This window comes from Triturus cristatus, chromosome 2_1 (assembly GCF_964204655.1).
Source record: "Triturus cristatus chromosome 2_1, aTriCri1.1, whole genome shotgun sequence".
NCBI classification, from domain to species: domain Eukaryota; kingdom Metazoa; phylum Chordata; class Amphibia; order Caudata; family Salamandridae; genus Triturus; species Triturus cristatus.
The window spans coordinates 898,346,423-898,363,429 of record NC_140581.1 but is presented as its reverse complement, the minus strand read 5'-3'; the positions used below and the strand labels follow the sequence as shown (position 1 = coordinate 898,363,429).

The window sequence follows — 17,007 nt, the reverse complement described above, 5'->3', positions numbered from 1 at the left end:
TATGTGTGTTGTCTAATATTGCTGCGGCTTCCAATTTACCCAGTGTGGCTTCCAACTCCTGCAGGTCTCGGTCTACCATAGACCTAAGTCCTAATTTGGTACCAATAGCTACCCCTTGGATGACCGTCTTAAACGCCTCCCATTAAATCTGGAGCGTACTTGCAGTATTTGCGTTTTCCGCAAAGAAATGCCCTATAGCATCGGAGAGTGCAGTGCGAAACACTGGGTCCTCTAAGGAGGTAGGCTCTGTCCGAGATGTGCTTGTCCGAATGCTGACTTCATTCACATGTTATGGGTTTGCCCCTCCTTGAGAGTGTTTTGGTCCGAGGTTACTCAGGGTCTCAACCAGCTTACCGAATGTTTCCCTTAGGCCACCATAGAAGCCTGTCTTTTGGGCCTCTTCCGAAGAAAATACTCTGCTGCACTGTTTTGCGGGACTGGCCCTGATGCTTGTTAAAGGACTAATCGCATAACGCTGGATATCCCACAGGGCTCCGCGCGAGTATAGATGGAGTGAGGAGGTACTTAAATGGGCTACCGCTGAAAGGGAGGCGCTACAGCGTGAGGAATACAGAGGACTGAGGAGAAGAACGATCTCCTTGAACTGAGCTCAACTGATAAAACAGTTTAGATCAGAGACGGACGAGGAGGCTGAAGATTGTGGGGATACACCACATGACTCTACATGAAGTGCTTGATTCATAACTATACTATGGAGCGCAAATGTGTGCCTATTCCCCTTCCCCTCTCTTCCCACCCCTCTCCCCCCCTTGTCGGGACTCTTGCCCCGGCTGGAAACATTGTAGAACAGGACAGATTAGTTAATAGCAGCCAAGTTAAGGGAATGATTTTGGGGAGGGGACTACTGTGGGAGAGAGTTTAATGGGAGGGACCAAAAGTTTCTTTAAAAATATAATGATGACATTTGATTGGACGGAAGTGTGTTTGTAAGTACAAGAATCGTCACTGTGTGTTAGAAAATTTATATTTTATCGAAAGATTTCCAGATGTGTACGTCACCGTGCTACAACAATGTATCCGATGTATAAACATGATCAAAAATTTATATGGAATGTAATGCTTGCTTGCAAACCCTGATGCCTAATAAAACTTTGTGTTAAAAAAAAAAAAAAGGAGACAAGATAGTTATCATTACAGGGTTTACCTACTTTCAATACCGCTTAATTCCCTGCATAATGTGAAAATAGGAGAATATAAAAGAACTGTCAAACTGATGATGAAGTAAACTGTATAGGCCCCACGGCATACTGTGCTAAAAAGTCAGTAAACTGATGATTTTCATGAAGAATCTCTGTTTGTTAATCTCAATCCTGAAAAACAGTTTGTCTGGGCCAGCTTGATTGTGAAGTAAATGTGGAAAGACCACTCTGGAGGAACCTTACTTCGACTAAATTAGATATCTTCAGTGACAGAGTGGTAAAGCACAGCTAGAAAAATTGTTTTCTCGCTGAGCTTCCTGCCATCACAAGAAACAGGTGCTATGCAGTATGATACGGTAATGTGACTATGGGTGGAACTAATAGCACAAAGCTAACACTTGTGTCTGGTGAGCAGGCAGTTCTATACAGAAAAGATAATACATACTGAGACACATGACTAGTTCAGCTGCAAACACAGATGAGTATAGGTACTTCAACAGTTACTGAAAGAAACAATAAAATCTAGTGATTTATTAAAAGATAACGGAGAAAGCCAAAGTACAAGAAAAAATCTGACCGGACAAAGAGATCCCTATCCAATACCAAATAGCCTCACTAACATTAAAGGGAAAACTAAACTGCAAAGATTAGGGGAACTGCAACAGGGTGCTCAAGAGGAAGACTGACTAACACGAAACAATACAGGCGAGACAGACAACAGAAAAACCATATGGAAAACGAATTACAGGAAACCTGCTAGGAATGTAAAGTCTTCTGTAAAGCAGCTAACATTAAACTAGAAACTAAAGAAGGTAAGGATAGTTAGAAAGGGAGGTGGAGAGAAAAAAGAGGGTTTTCTGAGGGCTAACCTATTTGTAAATTAATAGGGAACTACAAGTGCCTTTGTAACACTCTAGAAAGGCATAAGTCAGAAAGCTGCAGAACTGAGCACTGCAATCTTGCAGTTTTGCTGCAGAACTGAGTACTGTAATCTTGCAGTTTTACCATAGCCAGAGCTGCAGTAGTTGAGATACATGTACACCAGTGCAAACAGCAGGAAAATAAAGGACTATTGGATACAAGACAGAAAGGAACATCAAAATTTTGCAGGGTGGAGGAGGAGCTTAGCGCGCATCCAAGATGGTCGCGTGAGCACAGGGCTCCCCGGACCCTCGCCACTCCTCGCAATTTATCCTGATGATATTCTGATTTCTCGGACGGACTCTTGAAGGTGAACCTCGACTGAGTCCATAACTCTTTCCGGAATTTGAATCGGACTTGGGCGACCAGAATTATAGCACTTTGAACTTTTGAGGCCCACCTGGAGGCCGTGCCGGGGACTTGGTGATTTGTGGAGCCGGGACGTAGTTGAACAACAACGGCAGGGGGACCTCATCGGTGGCCGTACCCCCACTTTCGGTTTCGTTTCCGGATCCTGACATGGTCTGATTGAGAGACTGTTTCCCTCGGCCGGGGACCAATACACCCCCCATTTAGTGTCATCGCTGCCTCCTCATTATAGCCTCTTGGGTCAGGTCGTGCCTTTCTCCGGACCGTACGAGCCAACTTCTTGGCCTGTTGGTGCCCGACCTGCCGGCGGCCATTTTCACCAGGTCTTGCGGGCCCCTCCGGGGTGCATCTTCCAACATGACGGGCAGGGGTGAACCCGAGAAGCGGAAGACCAAGACGTCTCTTCGTGGGGGACCGTTCCAGACAAATGTTATGGACCGTTACACTCAAGCCAAAGGATCCCCGGGCTCTCCAGCAGTACCCCGGAGGACGCCAGAGACGACCCTTCTGCCCCTGTTGACTTGTCCCTGCAGGACATTATGGGCGCCATCACCGGCATGAAGGAGACCATCGGTCAGCAATATGAGGCTCTGGCTCGTAAAATTGACACAGTCGCCATTGATGTCACTCTAATCAGGGCCGACCTGTCTAAGACTAACGAGAAGGTGCAGTCATTGGATTTGAAGACTTCCAGCCTCATGGCCGATGTGTCGGAACTTCAAACAGACCTTGGCACTCTGAAATCGGCCAACGACCTGATGTCCCATCGGCTGGAGGATTTTGAGAACAGGGCAAGACGTAACAACATTCGCGTCATAGGTGTTCCAGAGAACCCCGAGACTCGTTCGGTTGACCTCCTGGCCGAAGAATTAATCCTCACCCATCTTGCCCCTTCTGGACTGAGCAAGTTTTTCGCTGTGGAGCATGCACATTGTGTCCCGGGCGGTAAGCCCAAGCCTGGCGTGCCACCGAGGCCTATCATCGCAAAACTTTTTCATTTCAGAGACCGTGATGCGATTTTGCAGGCTTCGAGAGTGCACGGCCCGGTGATATTTGAAAACTCCTCTGTCAATTTTTTCCCGGACTTCACTCAACTTGTCCAGAGACAGAGGATGGGCTTTCAGGGGGTTAAGCGACGTCTCCGAACCTGGGATTGAAGTATGCTATGCTTTTCCCTACCAGGCTTCGAGTGGAATACGAGGAACGAACCTTCTTTTTCGAGCGACCGGACAATGTGAGTGACTGGTTGGATTCCCTGCCTGGTCGGGGCGATCGAACGGGGCATCCTGGCGGTGCTGAGGGTGGTGAGCCTACACAGAAGTGACCTTTTGGTCCCTAACCCTGACAATCGGACATTGCTCAGTTGGGTTCTACTTCTTTTGTATATTTTGCCTTATAGTAGTTCGCATCCGGGTGGCGGGTGAAGACAGGCCTCTCTCCTCCTCCGGGGTCTTTTTGTAGAATGGGATTGTTAGGGCGACAGGCACACTGCATTTTGGGGTGGCTTTTTAGTCTGCAGGGGTGCAGGGAGGGGGGAGTTGTAACGGGTTTTGGTTGGGGGGTGGGAGGGGGTGTTTGTGTTTGTGTTTTCTTTTCTCAAGGCGGCATATTGGTTCTTTCTCTGCTTCAGGTGTCCTGCTCTCTGTGGGGGGACTCATGCAACTCTTGTGGGGATGGGGGGTAGTGGGTTGAGGTTGATATCTTGGAACGTCAATGGATTGGGGGATCGTATTAAACGGGGTGTTGTACTGCAATATTTGCGTCGTTTGACTCCTGATGTAGTACTCCTGCAGGAGACGCATTTGGTCGGCAATGTGTGTCATGCTATGAATAGGTGGGGGTACCGGTTGGTTGCACACTCCCGGTTCACCACTAGTTCCAGAGGGGTTGGTATTCTGGTCCGGTCTTCCCTCCCACTAGAGATTGATAATGTCATCCTTGACGACAGAGGGCGTTATGCCGCCCTAACCGGTAGGTGGGAGGGTAAGACTCTTTCCTTAGCCACGATATATGTTCCCCCAGGCCTCTAGACCTCCACTTTCTCTGATGTTGGTCGAATGTTGCTGGAACTCCCCGATAGTCTTCTCCTGATGGGTGGGGACTTCAACTCCGTGCTGTCCGGTGATCTGGATCGCCACCCCCCCAGGGCCCTTCCCGTTTCCCAATCATGGCTTGGTGGGTTCTTGGACACCTTTGGTTTGGTGGATTGCTGGAGGTTAATGCATCCAACGCAATGTCAATACACCTTCCACTCCGGGGCTCATGGGAGTCTCTCCAGGCTTGATTACTTCCTCATGCCCGCGGCCCAGTCCCCCCACATTGGGGAGGTAAGACACTTGGCCCGGGGCATTTCAGATCACTCCCCTGTGTGGCTTCTTTTCGACACGGGGACGCAAGGGGCGGTTCGCCCCTATTAACCCGTGGCATCTGCGCAACCCCAAGACTCGCAACGGCCTCATTAAGTCGCTCGACCACTACTTCCTGGAGAATGAGGGGTCTGTTTTGTCCTCAGTGTCCCTGTGGGAAGCCTTCAAAACTGTTATTCGTGGACAGGCCCTATCTTTAATAGTCGAGACCAAGAAAGCTAGGAATGGGGAGGTCGTGAAGCTGGAGGCCGAAATACTGTAGTTGGAGGCTGATCTAGACTTAGGTGTCACCCACGATAGGCTCCACGCCCTTAGCTTGAAACAGTTTGAATATAAATCCCTTGTTACGGATGCTGCCAAGACAATGTACAGGGAACAGCAAGGTAGACTGTATGATGTCGGGGATAAGGCGGGTAAATTGATTGCATGGCTTCATAAGAAGGAGAGAGCGTCCCTGTGCTCCAGAATTCTGACGGTGTGCATGTGACTGACCCTGGCGAGATTGTGGAGTGTTTTGCTGACTATTTTCGTGTGGTCTACTCCCCGGTGTCCGATAGAGATGAGGATGACTCTCGTTTCTTGTTGAGGGATATTGCGCTGCCCTGCCTGTCTGAAGAGGATCGAGAGCGTATGGAGGCGTCGTTGTCGGCCGACGAGATTGCTATCGCGATTCGTTCCCTTCGTTCTGGCAAAGCTATGGGCCCCAATGGATTGCCTATTGAATTGTACAAATTGCGCCCGGATAAAGTCGCACCGTTTCTCCGTGATATGTTTCTGGAGTCGCGTGAGCTTGGTTCTCTCCCTTGCGACCAGCGTCTGGCCACCATAGTTGTGATTCCTAAGGAGGGCAAGCCTCGTGATCGTTGTGCCTCATACAGGCCCATTTCCCTATTGAATGCTGAACCGAAGATTCTCGCCAAGGTCCTTGCTAATCGCTTACTCGCTGTCATCTGTGACCTGATTCATCCAGATCAATCTGGTTTCATTCCGCACCAGAACACCGCTCTCAACTTGCGGCGCCTACACGGCGTTCTCGTCAGGGCGGATTTTCTCTCCGAGCCGGCCATCTTGGCTTCCTTGGACGCCTCGATGGCCTTTTATACGATAGAATGGCCTTATCTTTGGGCCACTCTGGCGAAGTTCGGTTTCGGTGCGGGATTTATTAGTTGGGTGAGACTTCTATATACGGATCCGCTAGCACAGGTTGTTGTCAATGGTAGGGTGTCCCAGCCCTTCGCTCTCGGGAGGGGTACTAGGCAGGGGTGTCCGTTGTCTCCCCTGCTCTTTGCTCTTGCTCTAGAACCGCTTGCAGCCTGGCTCCGATGGGAACCATCGATAAAGGGCATTCAGTGGGCCCTTGAATTTGAAGACCGGGTTTCGTTGTACGCCAACGATATTCTTTTGTACCTCAACTCCCCGCGTGAATCCCTTAACGTCCTATTTGACGTCCTCACTTCTTTCGGTAAAAACTCCGGTTTGATCATTAATTGGTCTAAATCGTGTGTGTATGTTATCTCTGGTGGCCTTCCCCCCTTACCGAATAGGTTTCCCATTCAAATTTCGCAATCCGGTTTCAAGTACTTGGGGGTCTACGTATCGTTGGACCCAGCGGTCCGTCACGAGCATAATCTCCTTCCCCCTCTCCGGCGATTGAAGTTGGACGTGGCTCGGTGGCGTAGATTGCCGTTGTCCCCACTCGGTCGAGCGGCACTTTTTAAAATGATGTCCCTGCCCCGATTTCTCTACGCACTCCAGAACTCCTTTGATATTATTCCGGAGGCCTACTTTCGGGAGGTGGAGGGTTTACAGAGGAGACTTGTTTGGGACGGTCGCGCACGCATCGCTCTTGCAAAACTGACTCTCCCCTGGTATGACGGGGGCATTTAGCTCCCGGACATCAGGAGGTATTATTGGGCCTCCCAGTTGTCCGCCATCAACCATGCTACGTATGCACCCGGTCCAAATCCGGCTTTCGAGATGGAAAAATATCAGTTGCCTGGTGGCAACTTCAACAGAGCGCTCTACTCTCGGACGGCGGGGAGGAACCTAACGGGACCCACTAAAATTGCAGTACGTGTGTGGAAGGATGCCAATGCGGCTGTGGGATGGAATGATCGCCTGACACGAGCGACCCCCTTGTTTGCATCGGACAGATTGGGATGCCTCTGGACAACGAAAGGTTTTGAGAACTGGAATACGATTGGCATTAGCAGAGTGGGTGATCTCTGGGTGAAAGGTGTGGTCAAATCCTTTGCGGTGCTTCAGAGTGAGTATGAGTTGAGTGAGAGGGAGTTCTTCAGATATGCACAGGTTCGCCACGCTTTGCTGTCGGTCTTCGAGGCCGGTACCACAGTCCCTGCATCTTCACCACTCGAGGACCATATACTTGAGGTCATCTGCCCGATAGTACGATTTCCTTGATCTATAAGAAATTAATCAACAATCGGGCGGACCTCCTTGTGCGTCTTAGGGAGGCCTGGACCGGAGACGGGTTGGAGTTGGATGACGAAGACTGGCAGTCCGCACTGTCCTCCCCGATAGAGGTTGCCATTCCTGCCCGTCTCCGTCTCGTCCAGCTCAAAATTCTTCACCGTGTTTATGTGACGGGTCCTCGTTTGTTTGTGATGGGTTTTTCTTCGGACGGGTTGTGTAAGCGTGGCTGTGGAATGAGCGCCACCTTCCTCCATATCCTTTGGGAGTGCCGCGAGGTTGCGGCGTATTGGCACCGTGTGCATGCTGCAATGGAGTGTGTCACTGGGGTCGCTCTGTTGCCTGAGGCTCGTCGATGTTTGTTGAATGTATGGGAGCCGAATGACTACAACGTCGCCCAGGCCCGGTGGGCAGCGCTTGGGAACATAATTGCAAAGAGGGATATTGCACAGCTTTGGGGTTCCCGACGGCCTCCCACCGTGTCAGTGTGGAAGGAGAACATGGACTGGTGCATGTTCAGAGAGAAGACGGTGTACCTGGTTCGGGGCAAGCCTGGGGCGTGGGGTAGAATTTGGGGTCAGTGGAACACCTACCGAGGTAACATCTGTACGCCCCCTTTTGTACATACCCCAGACATTTCTCTGTCCCCCTGATCCTGAGGTTCCTGGAATACTGTACCCTTTTGGCTGATTGTTCTGACTTCCCCGCTGCCTCCCCCCCCCGGTCATCTCTATTGTCTTCCTGATTCTCTACCTGGTGTGGTGGGATCCCCCCATCGACGCTCGACACCGTCTAGATTGTTTCTTGCCTTGAGCTTTGTTTTATTGTTTCTTTGTGTGTTCTTTTCTTTTAAAATTTAAAATATTTGTATCCTGCTTAGCTTCTGAGTTGCAGAGAATATCTCCTGTAACCCTGATGAGCCTCTGGGGATCCGTCGCTGCTTCGTGATGTCACGCAATTAACATGCATATACTAGCGGCCGGCCCAGGTGGTTGTAGGCCCATATTTGTAATGATGCTATTTTGCACAATAAAGTTTTTCAAAAAAAAATATATATATTTTGCAGGGTATCTGCATGTTTTTTTCCTTTAATGTTGTCAATGTGGAATCCCAAGGAAAAACCTTGAAAATTACTTTCAAATACTATTGCTAGAGCCACACAACCTCAACAAGCAGTTTGGGAGCACCTAAGCTCTTAGCCAAAACGCAGGAGATCCCTATACCAGCCAGAGTCTGACTGGGTGCTGACTCAGATTAGTTGTGGAAGCAGTGCATAGCCAAAACAACTTGTGGGCACAGGCTGCAGCTCCTGAGGCGGGGAAGAAAGAAAAGATGGTGAAACCCTTTAGGACCTTTAGGACTACTTCAAGAAGGGGAAGCACTGAGAGCACCAGCTCTGGTACTGATAGAATCTAAAATCAGAACTGATCGAGAAAATAATTTGTGTGATAGCATGTGTATTCTTTTCTTCTCAGCCCAGGGACATAACAGTGGAGAAAGGTACGGGGAAGAATCAGGAAAGAGTTACTTGACACGTTAACAAGCCAAGTCGAGTGTGGTTTACACAGGTCAAGCCAATTGGAGTTTGTTAGGACAAGGACCAGGTGAGTATGTTTTTCCATTCTATGTAATTATATTAGGAATGGGGAAAATAAAGGTCTGTAAAAACGCATTATATTCTTTTACACAAATGACTGGCCCCTTATTATGACTAACAGTTTTGATCTATTTAGAACTAATGAAAAGCATTAAATGGGCCGTTAGAATATGTAGGGAGTGCATTATTCCAACAGAAAAAAACGATTGCTTCAAAATGTCTGGATCTGGGCTGGAGAAACTAACTCTCTACCACTTTATTGCTGTTTTGTAGCACTTCAGATATGGAGGCCAATTCACTTAGTGGTAGAAACTCTGCTACTATCAATCAATTTGGTGCTCATCCTTTACCTCCTCCAAAAAACATTAGACAACACAGAGTAGTGTATTAGAGCTCTATGGCTTTGAGTAGAAATATAAGGGACCTTTTACCTCAGGGTATAAACATGCAGGACTTGCCTCTTGTACTGAGGGTAACTGATAGCATGTCAACCAGTTCTTTCCTAAGGCACAGTAGTGGAATTAAGTCCCTGGGATCTGCGCATAAAGCGGATCTTTACAACATACAATGTATAGTCAATATAGACAGCCAGTGGTGCACTGTCTAACTCATCGACAATACTCTAGCTGAATCACAGTAAAGGAAAAACCACAACTTTAAATGACCTGCCTTTCCTGCAGAAATGTAATTACTTCCTTTCCATAAGGGGATTTTAATATTAGAATAAAGTTTGTGTTCCACTTTTCAATACTGGCCACAATTGACTGAATTAGATTAGAGGACTGCTTGCATCAGAGAGGAATTCTGGGCACCAGGAGAGGCTTACATAATTATGAGTTGTACACCACAACTGAACTGAGTTGGGCCATCACCTGGACTGCGATTAAGCAGTGAATGGGGTGGGCTGCAGAAGGTCAGGTTGTTGTGAGGCTGTGACACACTCATATAAGCTAGCTTGCTGGAATTTGGAACAAAAGTGTCACTATAGAAGCATAAAAAAGAGATCATGATAGGCAGGCAAGGGAAGCTTTACACTGCATTCAAGTAAAGGATCACACAAAATTTAAACTTGGATGCTGACTGTATAAATGACTGAACCAATGGGATTTCACTGTGCCACCCACTTAGAGATATATTTGATTAACTTTAATTAAAAGTAAATCCTAATGGGGACAGCTTTCTCAGTCCATTGCCCAGTATTCTGTGATTCTTTACCAGAAAAGAAAAGACTATTTTCTTTTCTTACCAGCTTCAGAGAAGGACCAACCTCACCTATTTTAAAGGGAATTAAACAAGACCAATGCAAAGAGACCTTTTTGGGGAGTGTGCACAATAAAAATGTCATGTTAATGATTATATACTGAGCAGCGTTCCAATTCACATTTTTATTTGGTTTGTGACAAAAAACAATTTAAAAATCAAATAAAGTATCTTTTTTTCTAATTGTATTTCTGGATGTTATGTTCAACGTTTGAAACAAAAGACTGAAGAAAGTGATGCCACTAACGAATTTGTACAATTAACTCCACAAACCAAAATTCACAAGACTGAGCAAGCCCCCGAAAAGAGCAATCCTCTTCAAACAGGCATTGTTTCTGGAAGGAAGATTGAACATTCTTTTAATGTGTAACCAAATATATATTTGATAGCAAAAATATAATACAAAACATCTGCTCGGTGTTTGAGGAAAGTGGCATTATAATGACAAAAGTAACTATGAATTAGGTTACTAACATCCTATGAAAGATAATGCCGTCAACCCGTGGTCTAGGCTTCATATGAGATGAGAGAATGAACATGTACTTAGCAGTGCACTAAGGAGGAATGCGGATGACCTAAAGGGGATAACAAGAAAAAGGACAAGGGCCAGAAGACAACTACCGGAATTGAGACTATTTTTCAGTCCTAGTGGGGTGGAAGCAATGCGTAGATATATGCACCCTGTTGTGGGGCAAACATTTAGACAGAATAGCACACGCTTAGTGGAAGCAGACATCGGTGTCTAGGATGTAGTGCTGGCCCAAATGCAAGTTCATTTTTAAAAAGTACAAGCGCTGTAATGGTGGGAGAAAACAAAATATACCAAACTCCTAAGCTAAGCCACTAACACGATATTTGCTATCTCTTTAACAGCAAGAAAGATTTCATATTAAGACATTTAGTTATGGACAGCGGAAATGTAGTTTGACGTTTCTATTCATTTGTAAAATTACACTCACTTCATGATGCTGGAATTCTTCTTACTGAAAGGGCCAATGATCTTAAACAGCAGCTCGATTATTCCATTTTTTCCCAGAGATACAGCATTGACGGCTGGAAATGAATGCAAAAGCAAAACATAGCAAATAATTTTGAGTATAACATAATTAGTTTACATTTGATCACACTATGTAGCATCTCCCATTGCAAATCAAAGTGTGTACAAACACTGAGCACAAAAAATTTATTTATTACATGAGTTTTTTTTTAAATCACCAAAAAGGAAAAAAGTTACTTACCAATAACTGTAGTTCTCCGGTATTGGAAAAAAGGAAAACAATGTTGAGTTGCTGCAAACCTTCACAAAAATCCCAAAACACCTCAAATAAACTCAAAGACCCATACAAATCCAAAGGCCCAAAAAACCCAGTGACTCACAAATTCTGAGCGATACAAACTAGATCCAAACACTCACAGACCCAAAATATCCACCTTTTTAGTACAGGAAGAAGGTGACTCAATCATTCACTTTACTCACCCAAAAGCGCCCTAATAGCACCAACAATTCCTCAAAACAGAAAAATACCGAAAATCGAACAAAGCGACAAACACTAATAATCTGCATGGCAACAAAATTGCACTGACTCAAATAATTCCACTCAACCCAGAGACCCCCAAAATCTCAAACGTCAAAAAATCCCTGAAATCAAAACTCTCTCTTTTTTAGCACATTGAGGCAGGGGCAGCGTGCAGTAATAATACATTTACACCATAGCACAGACAAAATGTATGTATTTTATTTTATTTTGAGAGTTTTATATAGCGCTGGCTAGACCCGGAGGTATCAGAGCGCTTTACATAAGGTTCCACAGAAATTACAAAATTACATCAGTTATACGTTACATCAGTTATTAGAAAAACATTTCAAGAGAGTAGAAGACAAAATACATGGAGCTTAGAAGGTTAAAGGGGTAGGAGGTAGATATGATGGAGAGACGAAGGAGAGTCTGCTCAAAGTTCGGCTGGGTAGCTGTTTAGCACTTTAAATCTCACAAGTACACTAACTACAACCTGCTAAATGACCACCAGCAAACAGTTGAAATCATCCCATAGTCTTATACTAAATTCAATGTTTCCCTCAACTCAAAAGTTAAATATGATTGTTTTAAATTTAGAAAACGTTTGATTATCAAAGTCAGGTAATACACACTGTTAAGGCAGCATTTTCCAAGCATACACTTAAAAGTACTTTTCACCACAGGAAGAAAAAGGTAGTTGCATGAAAGGGCCACGTGCTTTACGCTGAGCATACTTGATATACGAGTGTAGCTGCCTGAGCCTTGCTCACCTCATCCAGGAAAACAGTGAGCACAAAAACATCAAGAAGAACGGTAATATTCTGCAATAAACTGCCAATCCTCAGTAAGGTGAGGTACCAGAGACACAGTAGCTTGCAGGCATATTATAACATACTACTTGCCTCCTTTTCACCTCAATCAGGTGAACTGATACTGAAGAAAGTGGGTAAGGTGGGTTGGTCATATAGAGAAAGTGTAAAATACAAATTTAAGAACAAACACAGTGAGCGAATTTAAATTACTGAGCTATGATACAGATCCCAGCACTGGCATCTCTTATAGGTTTATGTGTTTTATAGGTCGAAGCCTACCAGGCAAGATAACGACATCTTGGGGACATTCAGAAGCTTACAATTAGCATATCATTGCTTACCATAAGCATATCATTGCTTACCATTAGCTTTGTGGTTTGTAACTCAAATTTGCTTGCTTTCTATTTGCTGGCTTTATTTGTTTTAGGCTGTCCAGCTTGAGTTCATCATTTCCCTTGCCCAAATCTGATTTACTGTATTCTTCCAACAGTACTGCATTTCAGTAAACAGGCTTTTAAATCGTGTTCTTATCTTGTCACATTTGCTGTGCATTCAAAGACAGATCAAACGTCAGTGTCTGTCTTCCATGGAGAAGGTGGTTTCCTTACTTTCTCTGACTTCAAAGTGAAAAGGTTTGTGTGACAATCCTGCTTGGTACCCATGTCAGACAAAAAGGCTGTACGATGTTTTTTCTAGCCAACTACTCAGGGTGTGCTTTATGACGTTAATTTGTTCTTTAGCACAAAACAAAATGTAACTGTCTGTAAATGAACTGTGCAGATATTTCAGAATATGCAAAGCACAAATGAAGCACATTTTTGGGTAATTTGGAGTGTGGTGGATATAACATTTTAATAAAACTAAAAAAAACAATACTCTGTAATGACATTTCCACACATTATCGAACTAAAAAAAATAATACACTCAGTAATGACATTTCCACACATCATGTGTGCACTGTATAATTTTTTATTACTAAACCAGTATGTCTGTGCAAATGTAATGGTCATTTCAATTGAAAATGTGTTGACTGTAATGGCAGCGGTGCCAATACACCATGCACACTCCATATTACCCTACTGCACACTACTTTGCACCACTCCACGACACTGCACTCTACTTTGCATCACTCCACACTATGCCACTCAACTCCACATCAGTGCACTCTACTGTGCTCCACTCTACACCACTGCACTTGACGCCTCTCTACTGGACACCACTGTACTCTATGCCAACACACTCTACCCCACACTACTCTACTATGCACCACAGCACTCTACGCCAATCCACTTTAAGCCACTCTAATCTACTCTGCACCACTGCACTCTATTCCACTGCATGCTCTACCACGCCATTCAACTCTGAAATAATCTACTCTGCGCCATTTCATTTCACTCAACACCACTGCAATCAACCCTGCGCCACTATACTCTACCCCAACGCACTCTACGCCACCCTACTCCACACCACTACACTCTATGCCAATTTATTCAAAACCAATACACCCTACGTCAATCTACTCTGCAACATTGCACTGTATGCCACTATACTCTACGCCACTCTACTCTAAACCATTGCACTCTATGCCACTGCACTCTACACTACTGCACTCTATGCCACTTTACTCTGGAACACTGCACACTCGGTCACTGAACTCTACGCCACTCTACTACACTCTATGCCATTATACTCTTCTCTACATCCCTTCATTCTATGGCACTCTAATCTATTCTGCACCACAGCACTCCACGCCACTGAACACTACGCCACTCTACTCTACACCTCTACACTTTATCCTGCACCACTCCACTCTATGCCACTTCACTCTACTCTGAAACAGTCTACTCTACGCCACTGCACTCTATGCCATTGCACTCTATGCCAATCCAATTTACTCTGCACCACTCTACGTCACTGGACTCTTATACCAATGGGCTTTACACCACTTTACTCAAAGCCAATGCACTCTATGCCAATCTACTCAACACCACTGTACTTTTTTCCACTTCACTGCAGTCCACTTCACGATATCCCACTCTATGACAATCTACTCCATTAAACTCTACTCCACTCTATGACACTCCACTCTACAACACTGTACTCCAGTCTATGCCACTGCTCCACTTTACGACTCTCTACGCAACTCCCTCTACACCACTTCATGCCACTAAACTCCACTCTAGTCTACAACACACTACTCCACTGTTCCACTTTATGGCAGTACACTATACGCTATTGGACTCTACAACACTCTACTTCATTCTATGCCAGTCCACTCTCAGACTCTACTTCACTCTATGCCACTTCACTCTAGAACAATCTCTACTCCACTCTACATCACTCTACTCTACAACATTCTAGTCCACTCTATATGCAACACCCTCTATGGCGCTTCACTCTGCTCTGCACCACTCCATGACACTCTATGCCACTCCACTCTATTACACTCTACTCCACTCTATGTGCTTCTACTCTATGACACTCTACCCCATGATGATATTCAACAACACTCCACTCTAGGCCACTCCATGCCACTCCACTGCACACCACTCAACTCTACTCTTCACCACTCTATGATACTCCACGCCACTCCATAACTTTCCACTCTACTACAGTTTACGACACTCCACTCCCCTCTCTTTTCTCTTTTACCCCACTAACATTTAGCCATGCTGAACAGCAGCCACGCTGGTGTACAACATGACTAAAACATATTGGCAAAACCAATAGCTCTTGCATAGACGAGAGCTTTTGGCTTTGCCAATGCTTGTTGAATATATTTGATTTTGCGAGAAATCTTGATAACTATAATACATAAACACATTATCTCTCAAATTTATATAAAGTCAGCATGACGTTTCTCCCACATGCCTCTGCCATACTAACTCATTGGCTCTACCCAAGTTTGATGTAAGTATTTAATGAAATTATCATCAACTTCTTGGAGAAGAATGGCGAGTTACATCTAATCCTATAAAATATGCTAGCACTGGAGAACGTAATTTGAAGATAAATTAATTTTCATTATATATATTTTTTTAATAGATTCACATTTGGAACGAAGTTCAAGAGATAGTTTCACTTGCACCCATTTTCAAGATGACTTAACTCACTTGATTATATGTGTTTACATCAATGTGCACACAATATTAGTGGCAAATGTCTGGGTGATCTCCATGCCACTGTTTTGATAGCTTTGTCTCTGTTGAGGCTTTAGTTCTTTGGAATCTGCCATAATTCAGATGAAATAAACTATTCTAATCCACAGCAATCTGACCATTGCAGCTTTTGCTATTCAGCTATCCCATACGCCACACATATTTGTGTAGTTGCATCGGAATTTTCTTTTTCTCACCTCTTTGGAATCTTTTGATATCTGATGTGCAGAAGTTCAATGGCCATTTTACAGAGAATGTTGAATGCTGTTAATGACAGTTTATGGAGAATTAAATTGGAGCACAATCTGATCGACAAACATTGATTGAATTCGAAGGCTTATAGTTACACTGCAAAATTCAATGAGCGGTTTGTCACCCAAGAACACCTAGACTTCAATCCCTTTGCTGGCCAAGCTGCTGGAAAGCATGAAATCTGTCTCCACAGTCAAGTACTTCAGATCTGAAAAATGCATGTGTGGGGAGCTGCCGTGCTTACCTGTGCAAGAGGTATCACAGCCTTAATCTCAACAGATTATATTCTGGATATTTCTCAGTGGGAGAACCAGTTTCAGTAAGTGCAATTCAGTCCCACTGGAGTATCAGGGCCTGAGCAGCGAAGGCACCTTCAGAGAAAATGAAGGAAGGTCCCAAACAATATATAGATAAAAATCATGCAAGTCGGACAGTGTGACAAACACCCATCCTGTCACTTAGGTTCTTCAGACAAAATGATTGTATTCTTGATGGGTATGCTTTTACAACTTCTCTGATGATATTCAGCAAATATTGAACAATAATACATACACTCCAAAATACAGGCAGTGATTCTTCTCATACTTGTTAGCTATAGATGAATGGCTGGAAGCCAAGTAACTGAAGATGAGTCCTAAAGACAAAGACAATGGTGGCAAGAGGCCTCCCATCACTGACACAAAAATGATAGCCCTAAGAGTTAGGAACAATTCATGTACATGGAGGAACGGTCTGACCATCTAACTGCTTCAGATTACACCCGCCTACCCTTCAAGAGAACTTCAGTCTGTGGCTACACTGGATGGTAGGACTGGGTGACCCCTATGGATTTGATTCCACAGCGACCCACTACGAGTGTGAAACAGCATTACAGAATGTGGTCACCATGAAACTAGAACTGCAGTATCACAGAACAGAAATGTTGCTCTTATCAATCTTTAACACAAAGTCAAAAACAGGAAACTACTACAGCAGATCTATTAAAAGTTGCTGGCTTTGGCTACCTCGCAGTACACATTGTTTGACAGTAAATTATTTCAACTGTTATTCAAATTATACCTTGCTGGAACACTGTTGACTGAAAATACCGTAGGAAAGCACAGCAAAGGAGGATGTAGGACACCAACAGCTCCATGGTGAGGTTATCAGAGGTCAGAATGAAATG

General features: G+C 44.8%; 1 protein-coding gene across 2 annotated transcripts in view; it reads right to left on the bottom strand.

Moving 5' to 3' along the window:
* AGTPBP1 (ATP/GTP binding carboxypeptidase 1) overlaps window positions 1-17,007 on the bottom strand; it is a 1,256,713-nt gene that overhangs the window by 763,399 nt on the left and 476,307 nt on the right. For both annotated transcript variants that reach the window (XM_085633101.1, XM_085633102.1), the window contains one exon: window positions 11,063-11,156. In XM_085633101.1, the coding sequence (XP_085489227.1) occupies window positions 11,063-11,156 (94 nt within the window). The remainder of the gene's footprint in view (window positions 1-11,062; window positions 11,157-17,007) is intronic.